Source organism: Schistocerca gregaria, chromosome 1, assembly GCF_023897955.1.
Source record: "Schistocerca gregaria isolate iqSchGreg1 chromosome 1, iqSchGreg1.2, whole genome shotgun sequence".
Lineage (NCBI taxonomy): Eukaryota > Metazoa > Arthropoda > Insecta > Orthoptera > Acrididae > Schistocerca > Schistocerca gregaria.
Genome location: NC_064920.1, coordinates 861,986,904 through 862,008,212, shown reverse-complemented (window position 1 = coordinate 862,008,212; position 21,309 = coordinate 861,986,904). Strand labels below are relative to the sequence as shown.

Here is a 21,309-nt window from a genome sequence, read left to right as displayed (position 1 = left end):
GAACGGACCCTAGTGGTTCCAACCTGTACACGAGAGCAAAAATTACGGCCGTGCTGCTGTCCAAAGTCTGTAGTCACGTTCAGTGAGATGCACTGCCATAAATCTTCAGAGAAGAACTGAAACTTCAGAGGGTGTCAGTAGTGTCAAAGCATGTCAAGAGCGCCTTCCTGTTTCTCACCGCACTGCGAACTCTCGTTTTCTACCGCTAAAAGTTTGGGAATCAACGCCTCAGGGAAAGGGGTGGATTAATTGACGCCATTTATGACACGCCTGACGCCTTTTCGTGTCAGTTCTGAGCGGCGGTGTACCTCAAATGTTTTCCTCCGTCACCTCCACCGCAGAGCCGTTAAAAGAGGAGGGGGGGAGGGAAATCTGTGTGTAAGGGTGGTCCGACGTTTTCATTACTTGACACGTCTCACATGGCGTTGCGCAGAAATTTGATGAAATTTAGTGCCAATGTGACATCATTAACCCACTTGACACGACACAAGAACTTCTGAGTTCTGGCCTTTTCTACGCATGTGTCGAGACCTTGTTGTTTGAAGCGTATAGGGCCCGACTGTTACGTTAAGATTTTGCACTATTACTGAGGAACATTATACGCACCTTTGAGCAAAATTGCAAACTAATGCGTCGGAATGGGAGACAATTATGCGGTTTCAAAAAAGTGATTCGTTAATTCTCTTGTGTAGTGTACCTTCTGATAAAGAATTCGTAACACTTATATTTACATTTCATGTTAACAAATTTACATGTTTTTCAGGACTTTTTTCTGTTGCCGTCCACGTTTTGTACCCTTTCTGCTTTGAAAACATCAGTTACTTTGCTGCCCACATAGCAAAACTCATCTACTACTTTTACTGTCCCATTTCCTATTCTAATCCCCCCAGCACCACCTGCTTCGATTAGACCACATTACAATAACCTTGTTTTTATTTTGGTGCTATTTTGTTACCTCTTTTCAAGCCATTATCCACTCCGTTCAACTGTTTTTTTTTTTTTTTTTAAATTCTTACTTACCAGTGAGAATTTCTTATTTGTCTTTCTTATCTCCTTGCTGAATTAACACATTAAATAACATAGGGAATATGCAACAACCCCACTTTACCCTCTTTGCAATTATCTATATCAGAAACGCACAGACTGACCCCCTCCCATCCCCAATGATCTGATGGTTGCCCGATCCTCACTGTTCGTTCTTGTAGTTTTTTGTTTTTTTTTTTTTTGCTCTTCTTCTATTCTTTTCAAGAAATTAGATGGTTTGTCCTAATAAAACTTAATTCTTTTGAGAATACATTTGTCTAACTATATTTGCTAAACAAAGCAGAACTATGATTTTTTTTTTCATTCTGGCGCTCACATTGTCACAGTGCGGGGTTTGCGGCTTGTGGTACTAGCAAGTCTGTTCACCCATGCTCTGTATCATTAATTGCGTGAGGTGGTTTTCTTTAAAATTTCGACTTCCTTTCCCTCTCTCGTGATATTTTCTGGTATTTGTTGGGACCCCTCCATCTCACGTGAAGTATATACTGCAGTAGGGTAAATATACGAGAAATTTAATTTTTATTTTGTTTTCAATGTTGATTAAACATATTTTATTTATAAAGTGTGTTAAACAGTGTTTTCAACACGTGATTAAAATACTTTATTTTAAACATGTCAACCCTGAGCAGTATTCGAAGGGAGGGACGGACAGACAAAAGATAGAAGGACGAAAAGACTGCACGAAAATAGTGTTAACCCTTTTGAATGATCTCTGAAAAATTAACCTTTTTTGGTATACAACGTACATTAAATGTCACTGAAACTTTACTTAATTTGCAAATGAAAGAGTTGCTTGTACTTTCCTTTGAACTGTATGATTATGTAGCTTTTCTATCTCTTGATTCACGTGATCAGTAAGAAAATAATTGTCGGTGAATTTCAGCTTAACTTCCTTCTATAAACGATCTGCTTCTTGATCAAAACATGTGTGTTCACATGTTGGCATGCCGCTTACCACACCAATTGTATAGTTTAGGTACAAGTTCATCTTAAACACAATAACACTGTTTTTATATGCGTTGCAGAATATCACGAATGACTCATTGACTGACACGCGGTAATTTCGACCGCCGTGGCAGAGAACTCCCGGAATGAGGTCTGACGCTTATGGGGCACTTGTTTCAACATGGAAAATCCCGGCCATGCACATGTGTAAAGCATTCAGTTCAGAGAGATCATAAATACTGTTCGGAAATGTAATATTGTCTATTTTCAGGATTAATTAAAAATGTTCAAACGTGTGTAAAATCTTATGGGACTTAACTGCTAAAGTCATCAATTCCTAAGCTTACACTAATTAACCTAAACTATCCTAAGCACAAACAAACACACCCATGTCCGAGGGATGTTTCGAACCTCCGCCGGTACCAGCCGAACAGCCCAAGACTGTAGCGTCTTAGACCGCTCGGCTAATCACGCGCGGCCAGGATTAATTATATGAAACAAAATGTTGACATTACAATAATGTATACTCTGAATTAAAAAGAGAACGTGATATTTTCATTGCCTCTCCCCCCAGTTAAATGAGATTTGGCGACAGGTTACGTAACTAATGGATGTCCCTTAAGAATCAGCCGGCCATTGTGGCCGAGCGGTTCTAGGCGCTACAGTCTGGAACCGCGCGACCGCTACGGTTGCAGGACTCCTGCCTCGGGCATGGATGTGTGTGATGTCCTTAGGTTAATTATGTTTAAGTAGTTCTAAGTTCTAGGGGACTGATGACCTCAGAAGCTAAGTCCCATAGTGCTCAGAGCCATCTGAAGCATTTGAACCTTAAGAATCAATGTGAAATGAGGCAATAAAATTATGAAGCAGATGTCTACCGTCTTTTATGTATGTTTCCTTCCGTATTAGCTCCACATGTAAGGCGGCAAGAATTCTAAAATGCATGCTGTACAGCGACATCATCATAAACCGATGCAAGCGTGAATAGCTGTGTGGACTGATTAGTAGCACCAGCGCTGCAGTCATAGGCTGTGCAGCTGGTCCCGGCGGAGGTTCCAGTCTTCCTTCGGGCATGGGTGTGTGTGTGACTTCTGATATTTTTTCCGGCGTATTTTTTCTTCTAATAATTTCCGGGTATGATAAGATGTAACGATTCCATTAAAGGCACTTTCGTAAAAAGTGAGACCACATCAAAGCTGACTAATAAATCCGAGTTGCTAAGCTTAACTTCCGTCAAGCGACTGACAAAATCCTCGGAATTACGAATATGGTGGCAACACTTACCCACATACGTCTTTAGTAGTGAGGCCAGATATTGTGCAATAGAATAGGTCGCAGCACCAATATTACTTACTATTAATCGTAGTGGGGCACCATCCTTGTGTATCTTAGGAAGACCGTAGAGTCTTGGTGGGGTACTGCGTTGGTGGCACAATGATACTTTTGTTATATGGCCTCATGGCAGACAGGAACTCGAAAAATTGCTTCATCGCTTAATCTCATTATGCGAGAACTTTAATTGGAGATTGAAAAAGATGGCTCTTTACCATTTTTAGACGTGCTCGTACGGCGTAAAAATGATGGATCATTAGGACATTCTGTGTACAGGAAACCGACTCACACAGATCTGTATCTCCAGGCGTCAAACTGCCATCATCCAGCACAAACAGCAGTTGTTCTCAGTACCTTAATACATCGAGCACATGTAATATCGGATGATGAAAACCTCCACGCAGAATTAGAACACTTGGAGAAGGTTTTTAAAGAGAATGGCTACACTTCACGCCAAATAAGGAAGGCCATGGGCAACTATCATAACAAGAAGCTACGCACTGAGGACGCTGATGACGGCTTTAAATCAACTGTGTTTCTTCCATACGCCGGGAATGTGTCGTCGAAAATAGGCCGATTACTGAAGAAAAATAAAATCAAGTTTATCTTCCGTCCACCAGCAAAGAACCGGGCCCTGGTTGGATCCGTTAAAGACGATTTACAACTGAAGAAAGCAGGCGTCTACAAAATTCCCTGTGAATGTGGCTCTGCATATATTGGCCAGACGACAAGAACTGTCCATGAACGATGTACAGAACATGAAAGATACACCCGTGTGCGGCAGCCGCCAAAATCGGCAGTAGCAGAGCACTGTATTTCATTGGGACATTCAATGGAATACAATGGAACAAAAATTTTAGCTCCGGTTTCCGGATTTTGGGATTTCGTAATCAAGGAATCTGTGAAAATATGCAATCACAGCGGAATCGACACCGTCATTCGATACTCAATTACTAGATGATCTATTATTTTCCCCACCGAGGGCAGCACGTACAGCTCTGCTATGCCGCGATTGTCAACACCTGACGCTTGCGGTGTAGGATGCCAGTACATTTCCCATGCGCTAGATTCGGCATAAATACCGCGACTGCACCTGTGCTTTTCAGTAGTTGTGTTCTCACCTGATGATGGCTGGACATCTCTGGGCCGAAATAGCGTGGCAGAATGTCATTGGGATCCGGCTGCATACCCGGAAATTATTAGAAAGAAATGGGTGTGTGTGTTTGTCCTTAGGATAATTTCGGTTAAGTAGAGTGTAAGCTTAGGGACTGATGACCTTAGCAGTTAAGTCCCATAATATTAAAAAATAAAAATAATAATAATTTGTGGCGGCCCTCAGGACAGTCTGGCCCAGAGGCACGGTGCATTAAGGGTGGCGGGGCTAGCAGTACGCACCTTGCCGGCGCTGCGGACGCCCTTCCAGAGGGAGAAGTAGACGAGCAGGAAGACGGCGAGGACGCAGAGCGCCAGCGACCACTTGATGGGCCCCATGCGGTCCAGGCCATCCGACCGGTGCAGCTCCAGCACGCTGCGCCTGCAACACCAGCCACCAGACTGACACTCCACTGCCTACTCACACCGCGCACAGCGTGCTTCAAACAGCACACTACAAGACAACTAAAAAGGCCAAGGGGAACATCTGAAGTGTGGAAATGTCAAACGTCTTAAAGCATTACTTCTTTTCCACAAAGGACGTTTTCAGTGCTGTTGTGTTCTTTGTTCTCGGTCGCTTGTGTCCAGACTTGTTCCAAGCGTCAAATCGTGGAGAAAATATTTCAGACATTCATTACTAGATGGTGCATGATCTTAGTGCCGAGCAGTTCTTCTCTCTGGATTGCCAAGTGCCATGCGTCAAAGTCTCCTCCACTCACAAGGTAGCTGTTTCAACTGTATCGGTCATAATAAGTTTGTTTGCATGGCCATAGCCACAGCAAGCACAGAAATATTTGTTTTGTGAATAAAACAACCTTTCTTGCTGCAACTGTAATTTATTTCTTTGGCCTTTTTTTACTCTAAGGTATCTTCAATTGGCTCTACAACAATACAGTTTTGTATTGATATCTGTTATTTTTAGATTATAAAAAAATTCACATCGCGTTTTTTTATGTAAATAAGTAATTACTTACAGTTTGTAGGCATCTGCATTTTCTCTCATCTGGGCTGGAGGTCGTACTACCACTCCATTTCCGAAAATAAGCACACTTTTATATTCCGAACTTTTTCCTTCACATTGTTCAACAAGTTTGTCCTTACTTTTGTGGTGCGCTATTACTCTTTTGCCATTAGTTATAGATCTTTTTTAAAAAAACTGTGCTTTCAAAGACGTAAATATTGTGAGTTCCTTATGTGTTTACTCGTGTTTGGTCTCTTTACTTACATCTTGCCAATCTAACGAAGTATGTATTGAAAATTAATATTATCCATTATAACTGTGTGTGTGTGTGTGTGTGTGTGTGTGTGTGTGTGTGAGTGTGTGTATGTATGTGTGTGTGTATGTGAGTATGTGTGTGCGAGTGTCCATGATAGAGAGAGAGAGAGAGAGAGAGAGAGAGAGAGAGAATATGTGTGTGTGTGTGTGTGTGTGTGTGTGTGTGTGTGTGTGTGTGTGTGTGTGTGTGAGAGAGAGAGAGAGAGAGAGTGAGACAGTGTGTGTGTGAGAGAGTGTGTATGAGAGCAGAGAGAGAGAGAGATAGAGAGAGAGAGAGAGAGAGAGAGATATTGTGTTTATAAGAATGTGTGTGTGAGACGGTTCAAATGGCTCTGAGCACTATGGGACTTAACATCTATGGTCATTAGTCCCCTAGAACTTAGAACTACTTAAACCTAACTAACCTAAGGACGTCACACACACCCATGCACGAAGCAAGATTCTAACCTGCGACCGTAGAGGTCACGCGGTTCCAGACTGAAGCGCCTAGAACCGCAAGGCCACACCTGCCGGCTGTGTGTGAGATAGTGTGTGTGAGACAGTGTGAGAGTGTGCATATGGGGTGGGGTGAGGACCTGGTGGTCTGAGTTATCGAGTGTTGAATAACCACCAACCCCCCCCCCCCCCCCCACCCCAAAAACACACAGACACACACACACACACACACACACACACACACACACACATAAGCATCATGGATAGACCTTAGTTTTCAACATATACTTCGTTAGGTTGGCAGCATGTAGGTAAATATGCCAAACAGGAGGTAACACATAAAAAACACACATTATTTACGTCTTTGAAAGCACAGGTTGAAAATATATCTATAAATAGTGCCAAAAGAGTAATAGTGCACCCCAAAAGTAAGGATAAACATGATGAACGGTGTGAAAGAAAAAATTCGGGATATAAAAATGTACTTATGAGTCTGAAATAACGTCGCAGTGCGGCCTCCAGACCAAATGAGAGGAAACTCAGATGCCAACAGACTGTAAGTAATTACTTAGTTAAATAAAAAAAACCTCGACGTGCACTGTTTTATAATCTAAAAATAAAACATATCAATAATAAAGTAATAGACTGGGAGAAATAAATTACAAGTGCATCAAGAAAGGCGGTTTTATTTACGAAAAATATGTACCAATCATGCTTCGGTGAAACATAGGTACTGGGATAATTGTGTTTTGCTGGTTTCCCCTTGTCGTGGAAATGTTTGGTTATCGTATTATGAAGATATATGGTTCTGAACTGTATGACCTTGTGGCACGCAACTACGTCACTTTACTGTGTGCAGCATGGTATTGTGAGATGGGGCCTTTAGCCACAGAACGTTCATTCAAGTAGTTACCACTATGGTATGCGGAAGGGACTAACCCAAGTGTGCTAGTGCTTATTTACACATACTAGGTCAGTCTGACATCATGCTCTTAAACATTCATGGAAGTACAAAGTATAATGAGGGGTGTATTTACTGTCATACTGTCAGTATATTTATTCGTCAACTTAAAAACTTTCACATTAATATTATAAACTTTTGGTTTTCAGCCAGCATGCATCTCATCAATTCAACTCATGTCGTAGAAATTTTACGAAACTATGTGGTATAATCAACAATGTATCATAGTGCGATCGAAGATAGAATTGAATACCTTTCTTCTGCGAATTAACTATTTGAACTAACTAACGGTAAGTTCTTTGGAGATATGTCTCTGTCTGCAAATGATACATTAGATGTTGAGGATGAGAAAACCTTTGAGGATGAATGTGTTTATGGGGCTATAACAATTAATGAAGATTATTCTACAAGTGATGACTATGAACCATCATCACCAGACATAACCAAACGAAACGAATTGACAGCAACCACTACAGAGTGGTAAAGGAAGATATATGCATATGCAGATTCGTTAAAACCGAACCATAATAGTCTGCTAGAAAATATGTATCGGCGACCACAAAGAAGTTTAATTGTACTATGCAGTTAATAAAACAGTAAGATCTTGCAGAACCCCGCCAAAATCACTGTTTTCATTAACAGAAAAGCAAATTTTAAATGCGAACATTTTTAGGTTAGGCTTTACCGTGACTGTTACTGACATTAAATGAAACAACAAGTTCACTGTTACCAGTCACCGTTTTATGTATGTCCACGACGCGTTTCGAAGGTTTAAACCTCCATCATCGGTATTACGTTTGTGTGTGTGTTGTGTTACGATTTTTGGAGGAACTTGTGACACTGCCTAGTGAAGAAAACAAGACACTATTTCAGAATATGGTTTAGGATTACTTTTGACAAAAAAATTAAACTGATATCTAATGGTAAACATTAAATAAGTAAACTACAGTACCTTCAGTGGTCACAGGTTCCTTTTGCTGTCGTAACACATCACATGTATACTGCCACATTTGTAAACAAATATTGCGTCAAATTGGCTGGGTGTAAGGATAGTATAGCAGAAGAGAAGATATAATCGCAAAGTGCAAAGAGTATACATCGAAATAATAAAACAAACAGCTATTGACAATGGTTATAACAGCTCCATAGTAGACACCCTAAAACACTCAATAATGGCAAAGGAATCACAACACAAAAAACAAAAAGAAAATTACGTCTTCCATACAATCCCCTTTCTGGGTAACATTTCATACCGGATTGCCAACGTCTTCAAACGGAAAGGCATAAGCATATCCTTTACAACAGATAACAAGATTGGACAGAAGTTACCCCACAACATCGGCACACGAAACCCACTTCATCACACAGGTGTGTACAAAATTGCATGTTTGGTCTGTGACTGCTTCTGCATAGGCCAGACAGGCAGATCATTTGACATTAGGTTCAAGGAACACATGGCAGCACTAAAAAACAAAAAATATCACACATCAGCAATAGCTACCCACCTGCATAAAATAAAACACCATGTTAACATCAAAAGTATTAGCATCCTACACATCCAATCAAAAGGCAGAAAACTAGATATCCTTGAAACACTCCAAATATACAAACATCAAATGAAACAACCAGAATCCATCTTAAATGACAAAAATGACAGTATTGACAATAGTATCATCTCCGTTTTCAGCAACTGCCTACACTCTTAAAAATGCATACACACACACACACACACACACACACACACACACACACACACACACACACACCTAATATTTACCATAAATATTGACAGCTACCAAGAGTACAAGAGATTGACCTCATTCACAGATAATTCATCACACCAACAGCTTGTACCCCTTGTCAGCTTAAAACTGTATCTACATCAACTACTGGCACTAGTGTAGATCTTTCCGCATATTTTATAACATTAGCCGATGTATTACCCCAACCTTTAGGCAGTTAATATATGCAACATGCAATCTTAAGACTCCTTGCCATGTAAATGTTTGCTCTCTCTCCTCTCTCCCTCTCTCTTTCTCTCTCTCTCTCTCTCTCTCTCTCTCTACCTCTCCTTCTGCCTCCAGCCCCTAACTTCACATCTGTTTATTAATCCCAATCAAAGAGCGTAATGTATGTATGGCTTTACTGTTGTTGCCAAAATTATCATTGTAATTTAAGTCTGTAACATTTCACCTAATTGTTATCAACAAGTATGAAGTTTAAGCCATTTTAACATTTCACCTGGTTATATAAACGAGTATGAATGTTTAGCGGTCTTAACTTGTCAGAATTAGATTTATATACCACCTGAAGTACACACACATATCTTTGACACCTCAAAACAAACACCGCCAAATGCTTAAAGCAATTATTCTGTAATAATGTGTTACGATGTATACTCTTTGCACTTTGCGATTATGTCTTCTCTTCTGCTATACGATCCTTACACCCAGCTGATTTGACGCCATATTTGTTTACAAATGTGGCAGTATACATGTGATGTGTTACGACAGCAAAAGGAACCTGTGACCACTGAAGGTACTGTAGTTTACTTATTTAATGTTTACCATTAGATATCAGTTAAATTTTTTTGTCAAAAGTAATCCTAAACTATATTCTGAAATAGTGTCTTGTTTTCTCCACTAGGCAGTGTCACAAGTTCCTCCAAAAATCGTAACACAACACACACACAAATGTAATGCTTACTAATGTAAATCCACCCGATGGTGGGGGGTTAAACCTTCACAACGCGTCGTGGAAATAAATGAAACTGTGACGGGTAACAGTGAACTTGTTGTTTCATTTAAATAAAAGGAAATGTTTTTGAAAAATACAAAGAAGGCAGGGCGCATGATCTGACTGTCCATTATTACAATTTAAGGAATTGGGCTATTATTTTGCCGAAAAACATGCTCATTAATACGTTGCGTCGAAAGTTTTTGTAAACAGAGTTAGAACAGTAAACCGCATTCGATCCCGAAAAATAACAATAACAATAATTTAATACAGATTGGTCCATTGATAGTGACCAGGCCAAATATCTTACGAAATAAGCATCAAACGAAAAAACTACAAAGAACGAAAGTCGTCTAGCTTGAAGGGGGAAACCTGATGGTCACATCTGAAACGTCAACCACTGTAAGTAGGCTGTTTAGGTTTTTTTATTGGTAACGACGCCGCCTCGTAGCGCTCTGTATGAAAAATCACTGGCTGTGCTGTGCGCAGTCTGTGGCTAGTTTGCATTGTTGTCTGCCATTGTAGTGTTGGGCTGTTGGCTGCTAACAGCATGTAGCGTTGCGCAGTTGGAGGTGAGCCGCCAGCAGTGGTGGACGTGGGTAGAGAGATGGCGGAGTTTTGAAATTTGTAAGAATTGGTGTCACGAACTGATTTATATATTATGACTATTAAGGTAAATACATTGTCTGTTCTGTATTAAAATCTTTCATTTGCTAACTATGCCTGTCAGTAGTTAGTGCCTTCAGTAGTTTGAATATTTTATTTAGCTGGCAGTAGTGGTGCTCGCTGTATTGCAGTAGCTTGAGTAACGAAGATTTTTGTGAGGTAAGTGATTTGTGAAACGTATAGGTTAATGTTAGTCAGGGCCATTCTTTCGTAGGGATTTTGAAAGTCAGATTGCGTTGCGCTAAAAATATTGTGTGTCAGTTTAAGCACAGTCTTGTATAATTTTTCAAAGAGGACGTTTCATATGGCGACCCTGCCAGGATTCCTTAACATTGAAGACAATGCACTGGTATTGTGACTAACATGGCTAAAAAATCTGTCTTGCATCAATTGCCTGTTCCTCGCTTCCCATTCCCTTCGTAATGTCTGTGCTTCCTGTGCTAGATCTGGTGGCAACACAGACATTTGAGACTCCTCCATATCAGTCAAAATTGTTTGCCTTAGTGATGATGGAAGATTCTGGAAGAACTCTGCAGCATTCATGGGATCATTAGGATTACTTGCAATTGCTGCTTGTCTTTGCTGGTCCAAGTGATGCTGTGCAAGGACTTCTTGTATGGATGGAGGTAATGCTGCTAGGAATTCTGGATTTACCTCAGACACATTTGATGCAATGAGGTCCCTTGTCTGTTGCAGTGTCCTCTGCCGTATTCTTTGTAACCTCAACTGCTCAGCAATCACTTCCTCTCGCAAGTCGTCAGGAAGAGCAGCAAGAAAAGAAGGATCAACGCCTTCAAGGAGATCAGATGGATTTCCTCCTGTTGACTGAGTTCCAGAACCAGAACTAGCAGCATTACTGGTACTATCAGATGCAGCCGATACAGGCTGTGGAGCTCTTGAAGTTTCAGCAACCGGGTGGCTGACAGATGGGGCTGTATGAACAACAACTGTTGTTGAGGATGTCGATGCTGCTGATGACACATTTGCTTGTGGTGAATCTGATCCATGTGCACCAGATAATCTAAATAAATTAGTTGATTGCACTGATGATGATGATGCTGTACTTAATGCTGTACTGGTAGTACTTGTTGGTGCTGATGATTCTGATGCTGCATTGCTACCCGCTGATGATGATGCAGTAGTTGTAGCTGTCACACTGGTTTCTGGACTGTGCACTGTGGTCAGTCCGTCTTGAGGGTAACACGGTCGATTCCTTTGAGATTCATCTGAAGAGGACTGTGACTCAATATCACTTCGCAGATAAACCCGCCTTCCACTCTGTGCTCTTCTTCGCAGTGGTAACATGCCCCTAGACGACTGGGGATCTCCATCATCTGCTACATAACTCTCGTAATCAGAGTCCGCATTAGGTGCTAAGAAGTTGTTAGAATCTAAGTTCCCAGAAGGTGAACGTCTAAACCGAGAGCTTAATGTAGTATGTGTTACACTAAGCCCAGGGACTGTCACTTCTTCACGAGACAAATAAAGTGTATTGGAGGCAGATGAATCAGAATTAGTTTTTAGTGTGAGTGCAGGCACACTTGTATCAGGTTGACATGTAGTATGTTGTTGGGCAGCTCTATTTTGCTGTTGTCCATCTATCTCCATAACTTCATGAGTGCCCCTTGCTTCATTTCTTGCAGTATTAGTTAAAGTGACACTACTGCATTGTTTACACTAAGCCCAGGGACTGTCACTTCTTCACGAGACAAAGAAAGTGTATTGGAGGCAGATGAATCAGAATTAGTTTTTAGTGTGAGTGCAGGCACACTTGTATCAGGCTGACATGTAGTATGTTGTTGGGCAGCTCTATTTTGCTGTTGTCCATCTATCTCCATAACTTCATGAGTGCCCCTTGCTTCATTTCTTGCAGTATTAGTTAAAGTGACACTACTGCATTGATCAGAGGCAGAAGAGTTCTGTTCTCTTGTAGGTGTGGTTTGCTTACTTGCATTTTTTTCTCATTGCTGTTTCTATTAATTGTTTTGTGCTGCTGCATTGCCTCGTCCCTTAGTTAAGCATCTGAGCTCAGTAGATTTAAGTTAGCTTAAGAGGGGGTAGCCTATTTAAGAGAATGAGTTGCGTCGAATTTGAAGAAATGCACTGAGAAGTTATATGAGAAAAGTACAGAAAGCAGGTATAGATAGGACTTTTTGGAAATAATGAAGAATGAATGGAGATCTCCAAGAAGTAAAGAAAGTTTTGTTTGCAAGATACTGCAGTAAAACAAACCCTGTCCTTTCCCTTTCTATTATTCCGCTATGTCTTTGTGTACTCTTGTATATGTGTGTTCTTCCTGTCTTTATGTGTTTAGCTAATAATATTTACATTGTAGAATTTTTCTGATGTTTAGACATTATTTATTCTCTTTTATTTTAATGGTAATGTGTGAAGTTGATGTTTCAATAATTATTCTGATCTTTTATGTATGCACTTATGTCATAATTTTTGCAACACCGATGAATTTGTTATTTCGATTCTTTTGTAAAGCCTGTACTAATGTTCTCTGTATTGTTATGTTATTTAAAGATGTATTTTGTACCTTTGTTATTGTATTTTCATGTTATAAAATTGTAATTGACACCAGTTCATCAAATTAAGTAACTTGTAAATTACATTCCACTGCACACGTTTCTGTTGGTCATAGTATATGGATAATATGTGAGAAGTAGGGACTGATAGTGTTTGCACGTGTGTTAATAATTCAGCAAGGGACTGGATAACAGCATTGCTGGTTCTAAGGACATTTCAAAAAAAAATTTGTGAGTGCACAAGTGGTGGTTATGGACTTGCTATATTATTCGCAAGACACTTCAATGGTGATTGTGCGCCTGCGCAGTCAAACAGATGGCTGCTGACCATCTCTACAAGGACTACAGTGGGTCTACACCTTTGATGACCCACCAATACCATTATTTCTACAAGGTCTACAGTCGGTCTGCATCTCTGGTGGTCCACCAACACCGTATACCAGGACTACAGTGGGTCTGCTCTGAGATGACCTACCTACCAATATTCTTCAAAACTTCGACTGACTCTGCTGTGGGTTTGCTCTGTTGTGGCCCATTACCTGTCTGCATGTCAAGAGTCAGCACTCTCTTACCGTTGGAGGGACAACACTACTTCTTCAAGACTGCATGGAAATCCACTACTTCCGTGTGCATTTTCTTTTACTACTCAGACGTTGAGCAAAGACACTGCTAATTTACTGTGATGAACGATCAGGACTGTCTTTATGGACTGTGAGAAAATTTTAGCTTTTGGCCAACATTGTATAGATAAGTGTGTGCATTTCATTTCTTTGTCATTGTAATTATGAAAAAATTTTCAAATCTGTATTGGCCACTGCCCAAAACAATTTGTAAATTTTTTTGTGGGGAGCATGAGGGCTATGTAAGTAGGCTGTATGAAAAATCACTGGCTGTGCTGTGCGCAGTCTGTGGCTAGTTTGCATTGTTGTCTGCCATTGTAGTGTTGGGCTGTTGGCTGCTAACAGCATGTAGCGTTGCGCAGTTGGAGGTGAGCCGCCAGCAGTGGTGGACGTGGGTAGAGAGATGGCGGAGTTTTGAAATTTGTAAGAATTGGTGTCACGAACTGATTTATATATTATGACTATTAAGGTAAATACATTGTCTGATCTGTATTAAAATCTTTCATTTGCTAACTATGCCTGTCAGTAGTTAGTGCCTTCAGTAGTTTGAATATTTTATTTAGCTGGCAGTAGTGGTGCTCGCTGTATTGCAGTAGCTTGAGTAACGAAGATTTTTGTGAGGTAAGTGATTTGAGAAACGTATAGGTTAATGTTAGTCAGGGCCATTCTTTCGTAGGGATTTTTGAAAGTCAGATTGCGTTGCGCTAAAAATATTGTGTGTCAGTTTAAGCACAGTCTTGTATAATTTTTCAAAGGGGACGTTTCACCACGACCTAGAACAAATGATGATGCCCAAGTAGGTGTTTTAGCTGCTGTCGCGGCTAATCCGCACATCAGTAGCAGAGAAATTGCGCGAGAAGCGGGAATCACAAAAACGTCGGTGTTGAGAACGCTACATCAACATCGATTGCACCCGTACCTTATTTCTGTGCACCAGGAATTGCATAGCGATGACTTTGAACGTTCAGCCGTTAGGCACAAGAGAAATTACGGAACGATGACAGATTTTTTGCACCTGTTCTATTTAGCGATGAAGCGTCATTTGCCAACAGCGGTAGCCTAAAGTGGCATAATATGCACTATTGGCCAACGGAAGATCCACGATGGTTGCGACAAGTGGAACATCAGAGGCCTTAGGTGGTTAATGTATGGTGCGGCATTATGAGAGGAAGGATAATTGGCCCCTATTTTATCGATGGCAATCTAAATGGTGCAATGTATGCTGATTTCCTACGTAATGTTCTATCGATGTTATTACAAGATGTTCCACTGTATGACAGAATGGCGATTTACTTTCAACATGATGGATGTTCGGCGCGGTTGAAGTATATTGAATAGCATATATCATGACAGGTGGATTGGTCGTCGAAGCACCATACGATGGCCCGCACGTTCACCGGATCTGACGTCCCAGGATTTGTTTCTGTGGGGAAAGTTGAAGGATATTTGCTATCGTGATCCACCGACAACGCCTGACAACATGCGTCGGCGCATTGTCAATGCATCTGCCAACATTACGGAAGACGAACTACTCGCTGTAGAGAGGAATGTCGTTACACGTATTGCTGAATGTTTTGGTGTTGACGGACATCATTTTGAGCATTTATTCCATTAATGTGGTATTGACAGGTAATCAGGATGTAACAGCATGCGTTCTCCGAAATGATAAGTTCACAAAGACACATGTATCACATTGGAACAACCGAAATAAAACGTTCTGTATTTTAATTTAAAAACCTACCTGTTACCAACTGTTCGTCTAAAATTGTGAGCCATATGTTTGTGACTATTGCAGTGCATCTATCACAAAGCGAAAAAAGTGGTCCAAATAAAACATTCATATTTCCTTACGCACTACACGAATATGTAATAAAAAATGGGAGTTCCTATTTAAAAAAAAACGCTGTTGATATGCGTTTGACCTATGGCAGCCCCATCTAGTGGGCTAACCATAGCGCCATCTAGTTTCCCTCTTCAAGCTAGACAAGTTTAGTTCTTTGTAGTTTTTTCGTTTGACGCTTATTTCGTGAGATATTTGGCCCGGTTTTGATCAATGGACCACCCTGTATACGAAAGCTGTCGTTTGTGGTACCTAAGTAGTTGAGAAAGTGTTTAGTTGTGTTGTCAGAGTACACAAAGTGAGCTTCCCTATTGGTTGTTACTATTAGTAAACTAAAAATATCTTTCCTGCTTCCCGTAGACTCTCGCATTTAGTATTTTTCTGATGATCTGGTGGTAGTTTATCTTTCGAGCCTAGTGAGACCTGATAGTCAGATGCGTTGTTGCAATTAATATCCAGACAGCTACCACTGACCCAATTATACCACGAAAAGTGTTATTGTGTCCATTCTATTATGCATAGTGATGCCGTAGCAAAATGTAATGTTATCTATGCGTGAGAAACTGAATATCAAATCTTACGTGCCGTCGTTGCGTTAGTGCAGACGATTACTTTAAGTCACGCAGATTACATTGATGATTGTAGGAAAGGTTATGTCAGTACAACTTATTGTAGAATTATGAGACTGAACTTCATTGTCCGACGTTTTCACCTACGTATTGCACTGCTGTTAGAGACTGTTCATACAGTATACCTCCTACGAGTTTGTGGTATCTAAAGGGTGGCACAGTACACTTTCCAAATCATTAAAAAAAATCGTTAAGATAATTATTATTTCCGTATTTTAATATAGTCACAAGCTGAAGTAAAACAATTTTGTATGGTGAGAAAAATGTCCTTCTTGAAAATATAACTACTGTATGGAATTTGTAGCACGGATGTCATAAATCGGTCCGAGAGGAACAGAAAGAACTCATTCGTAAGACAGAGCAAGTTTTTGAGTATTAGTGTACACAACTGTATTTTGGAAACTTTCTTCTGTCAACATGTACTATGGAAAAATTTTGAAGTGTCTATCTACTAAAACAAATCAGACTTTAGAAGGCTCTCCTGAAAAATCACATTTTTAGTTATGACATTTTTAGTTATGTCACAAATGAACGATATATACATTTGCCAGTTCAGTAACCCTTGAATGGAAAACGCAATAATTCCCCCCCCCCCCCCCTCCCCCCATTAACCACTAAATACACCCAACTTTTAGAAGTCAACTTCTTCAGGGAACGAACTTGTTCACAGTCCTAAAGATTGCATTACGAATAATTTTTTTCAAGAAGATTCCAAAGATAAATTACATGACAAAGCATTAATAATGAAACCTAACTTATATGTATGTCATGAGATGTCTTCGCCAGTTTTCAAGGACATGGTCATTTATGCCTGACAGACATATTGATATGTGTCAGAGAAAATTGAAACGAATTTCAGTAGCATTTTAGAATCAATGTTACTGGTAGGAAACAGTGATTGTGGTATCAAATATTGTGAAGATGATGCTGTTATTAATTGTCTGTACTGTTCTCAATCCTTGTGCCCGAAATGTTTTGGAATAAGACCTCATTCTCAACTACGAACACTAACGCAGGATGCAACAAAACATACCAGTTGAAGGACAAACATAGTGCGTTCAATCACTGATCTAAACGGCGGTTATTTCACAGCTGACACACACACACACACACACACACGAGTTAAAGCCTATTTTGTTTTTACTGATATTGAATACATGTGGATCTCTGCGATTTCAACGAAAATTCTGTCGAATAAATGCGTTAATAAAATTCAGCATTCTGTTCTGCAATCATATTCTCTCATTACAGGAAATAACTGCAAACAAAGAATTCAGTTACATCATGTTTTTAAATATCTTGTGTAGGTAGACACTGAACTGAGCCGAGATATGTACCTGCAATAGCAAATGCCCAGATAATTTTCTGGACGTATCTCGAGGTGTTATAATTTGTATACGTGATATATTAATTTGGTAATTTTTTTAAAATTTGAACTGAGTCATAGATCAAATGACTTGATTGGACAACTACTAGAATTTTGCATGAAGGAGGGAACTATCTATTCAATTTAAACTACACCTGCTGCTCACAACGCCATTTCAAATTCTAATCTCAGTTAGCGTTATCCAAAAATTTGCGTTTATTTTAAGTCAAGGTTCAAACAATAAATGAACATTTTTCACCGACAGATTAAGGAGAGCTGACATTTCATTATTTCTCCAATTATAAGGGGTCTTGACTGAAGAAGAGACATAACAACTAGAACAGAAGTAAGCGGTACAAGCAATTATTATTATAGTCCGTGAGACGAGCGATTGGGGGAGGGGGGGGGGGGGGGGCAGACGGCAATGTTGCCGAACGTGACTTACGCCACTCCGTTCCCGGTCTGCACTTACACGTGATCTCTAGCACCACAAACACAAGCGTCGACAACATGAAGTTCGTATTTTATTTGTAATATATAATCTCGAAAAAATGAAGAGAGCTATTGAGTATCTAATATGACGAAATATCGTAAAGTTATTTGTCAAACTTCACAGCAGAAATAAAAAATACTTTCGCAAATCGTTAAACTTTAGCAGTTTCTGTTTCCGTTGTTAAATATTAGGAATATAAATTAGTTCTATAACGAGCGAAAATTATTTATCAGTATACTGACAGTTATAATCTGAAGACCGTACACACAATATGATGATATGTCGGTGGCATGCTCTCTCCTTGCATTCTTGAGTGATGTGTAGTTACGTTCACTAGTTTCAGATATAGTGAATTTTTTATTGTTTGCAATAACGTAATTTTTTTTGTCCATACCACTTCAATGACACTGAAGTGATAATGGTACGGAAGAAGTCGAACAACTTCATGCCGTTGCCTTTTAGCAATCTCATCAACTACGTATGTCGGAAATTGTGGTTCCTTTGAGCCACAGTTTCGAGTAATTCCGCCTTCTTCAAATCTTCTCTTAACTCCACTTTTCGTCATTTCAGACAATGAATAATATCTTCTTTTTTCGTTGCCAAAGTTGGTGTCCTATTGTCAACAACGGAATGATAAGGTGTATTGCCCAAGACGATCAGTGATGGGTTCGTCATAAGCGATGTCTCGAAACAGTTTTGAAAAATTATAGCGTTCATTTCTTCGTGGTAATCACCTTATTTCTTGAACGAAACATTAACAAGCAGTTGGCAAGTAACTGTACGATTTATCCGCATATAACACGATAATTCGCCCTCCTTTTCTAACAGACTCTACCAAGACTCACTCCGGCACTCCACCGCTCCTGGATCTACGTAATGAACGGCTGGCATTAACGCAAGTTTCATCTATCCACGCCATTTTTTCGAATCTCATTACCACGGTCCTGCACAGAAATCTTCACCGCCATGCAACTTCATCTATCCTTTCAATCACTGCTTTGCCTCCGTTAAGCACTGAAGATCTGAAACCTATGTCTTTCAGCAATACATCTAATGAAAATTTGCTTCCTTGAAATCTATATCACTCTGAAGTGATACTAGTAACAGAGTGGGCTGTTTCCTTCTCTTATAATAGCTATATATACGACGACAAACAGCGTCTTTCTCGAAATCGGCCAAAGCTGTCACTTGCTTCTTTCTAGGCCTTGGTGTGTTCGGCGTTGTTGTGCCACTCTCACCACAAAATATACTGTACTGTTCTTTCCCTACCGTTACTATAGTGTTCTTGCTTATTTTCAATGCTCCTGCAGTCCTCTTAACAACCTGAGCAACAGGCAATAAGGGATTACCTTTTTCCTTTTCTTTTTCACAAACAAACGAATTCGCGGGCCTGGCTATGTAGCACACTTTTCTTCCTCTGTTTTACTTCACGTGTTGGGCTAGACCTGCTCGTTGCATTGGACGTTGTTTAAAAGGAAAAAGTAGCAAGTAAAAACAGAAACGAAATAAACTAAGAACTGAACTGTTAACACAAACGACGAAACGACAGCACCGGTTGCACGTGAGACACTCACTGGTACGTTTATGACACTCGCTCGCCGGCCGCGGTGGTCTAGCGGTTCAAGCGGTCAGTCCGGAACCGCGCGACTGCGACGGTCGCAGGTTCGAATTTTGCCTCGGCCATGGATGTGTATGATGTCTTTAGGTTAGTTAGGAGTAAGTAGTTCTAAGTTCTTTTTTTTTTTTTTTTTTTTTTTTTTTTTTTTTTTTTTTTTTTTTTGGACACTCGCGCGTCAGATTTGCGGAGCGGCAACCTGCCACCTGCTACCTGCTTGAGTGCGATCTGTTGCTGGTTTTCTACCTGCGGTCGCTAAGCAACGGAACGTCGTTACTGAGTTGTCAGTTTCAAAGACACGTCTCACAGACTATAACATCACCAATATTTGTCTCTCTCCTCCCTATAAAGGAAACAATTCCTTTCAAAGAGTATCGAGAGTACTAAATCGGCCCTTTTCTATATATTTTTATAATGCTCCTGTCGACAAAGCAACGAGCATTGTGTTACATCTGAAAGAAAATGAAATAAACTTTCAGTATTGGCCTACTCGAAAGTTACAGGCTGTATACCATGTAATATTTTCCTCATTTTAGAGCTACGTTAGTTAAAAATCGCAGCAATACCTATCTACTACGCCTTAGAAATTATAGAAACTAACTCCACTTTCTGTTTTTCTGGGCTTAGTGGAAGCCTTACCCGAAAACTGAGCACTGTAATAGTACCAAGCTGAGACTGCGTACATTACTGACGAGCCTCTGAATGACACGTCTGAGCGTTAGTAGACCTTTGGTGACTTATTGTATTTTATTTATCTCTTGTCGATTCTCAGTCTTTCTTGATATTTTTGTGAATCCCCTCACATGAGAAAGGAAGACTAGGATTCAACGTTCCTTCGAAAACGATGTAATTAAAGACTGCTCATAATACAAGAAGGGCAATTGAATTGATTGACAAAACTACCATCCAATATCCTTGACATCAATTTGTTGTAGAATCTTAGAACATATTCTTAGCTCAAACATAATGAGGTATCTTGAACAGAATGGTCACCTCAGTTTCAACCAGCATAGATTTCGAAAACAGCGATCATGTGAAATCCAACTCACACTGTTCTCAAAAGACATACTGAAAGCTTTGGATCAAGGCAAGAATATAGATGCTGTATTTCTTTGACTAACGAAAAACGTTTGACTCGGTACCACACCTGCGCTTAGAGTGAAAATTGCGATCGTAAGGAGTATCAAATGAAATCTGTAACTGGACCGAGGACATTTTGGTAAGGAGGACGCAACAAGGTATCTTGGATGGAGAGTCATCGACAGATGTAGAAGTAGATTCGGGTGTGCACCAGGGAAGTGTATTAGGACTCCGCTGTTCATGTTGTTAATTAATGAGCTTGCAGGCAATATTAATAGTGAAATCAAGCTTTTCCCAGCACACGACGCAGTTGTTTATAATGAAGTACTATCTTAAAGAAGCTGCATAAATATTCATTCGGATCTTGATAAGATTTCAACGTAGTGCAGAGATTGGCAACTTAATTTAAATATACAGAATTGTAAAATTTTGCTCTTCAAATAACGAAAAAACGTAGTGTTCTATGACTATAAATTAGTGAGTCACTGCTGGAATCGGCCAACTCATTAAAATAACTTAGTGTAAAACATTGGTGGGCTATGAAATGGAATGATCACATAGCTTCAGTCGTGGGTTAAGCAGGTGGTA

The 21,309-nt window shown here is 40.0% G+C and overlaps 1 protein-coding gene across 1 annotated transcript in view; it reads right to left on the bottom strand.

Annotated features, from left to right (window-relative positions):
• Window positions 1–21,309, bottom strand: part of LOC126272906 (sodium-dependent serotonin transporter-like) — a 1,032,532-nt gene that overhangs the window by 238,733 nt on the left and 772,490 nt on the right. Inside the window, exon 5 of the mRNA XM_049976173.1 lies at window positions 4,717–4,855. Coding sequence (XP_049832130.1) covers window positions 4,717–4,855 — 139 coding nt within the window. The remainder of the gene's footprint in view (window positions 1–4,716; window positions 4,856–21,309) is intronic.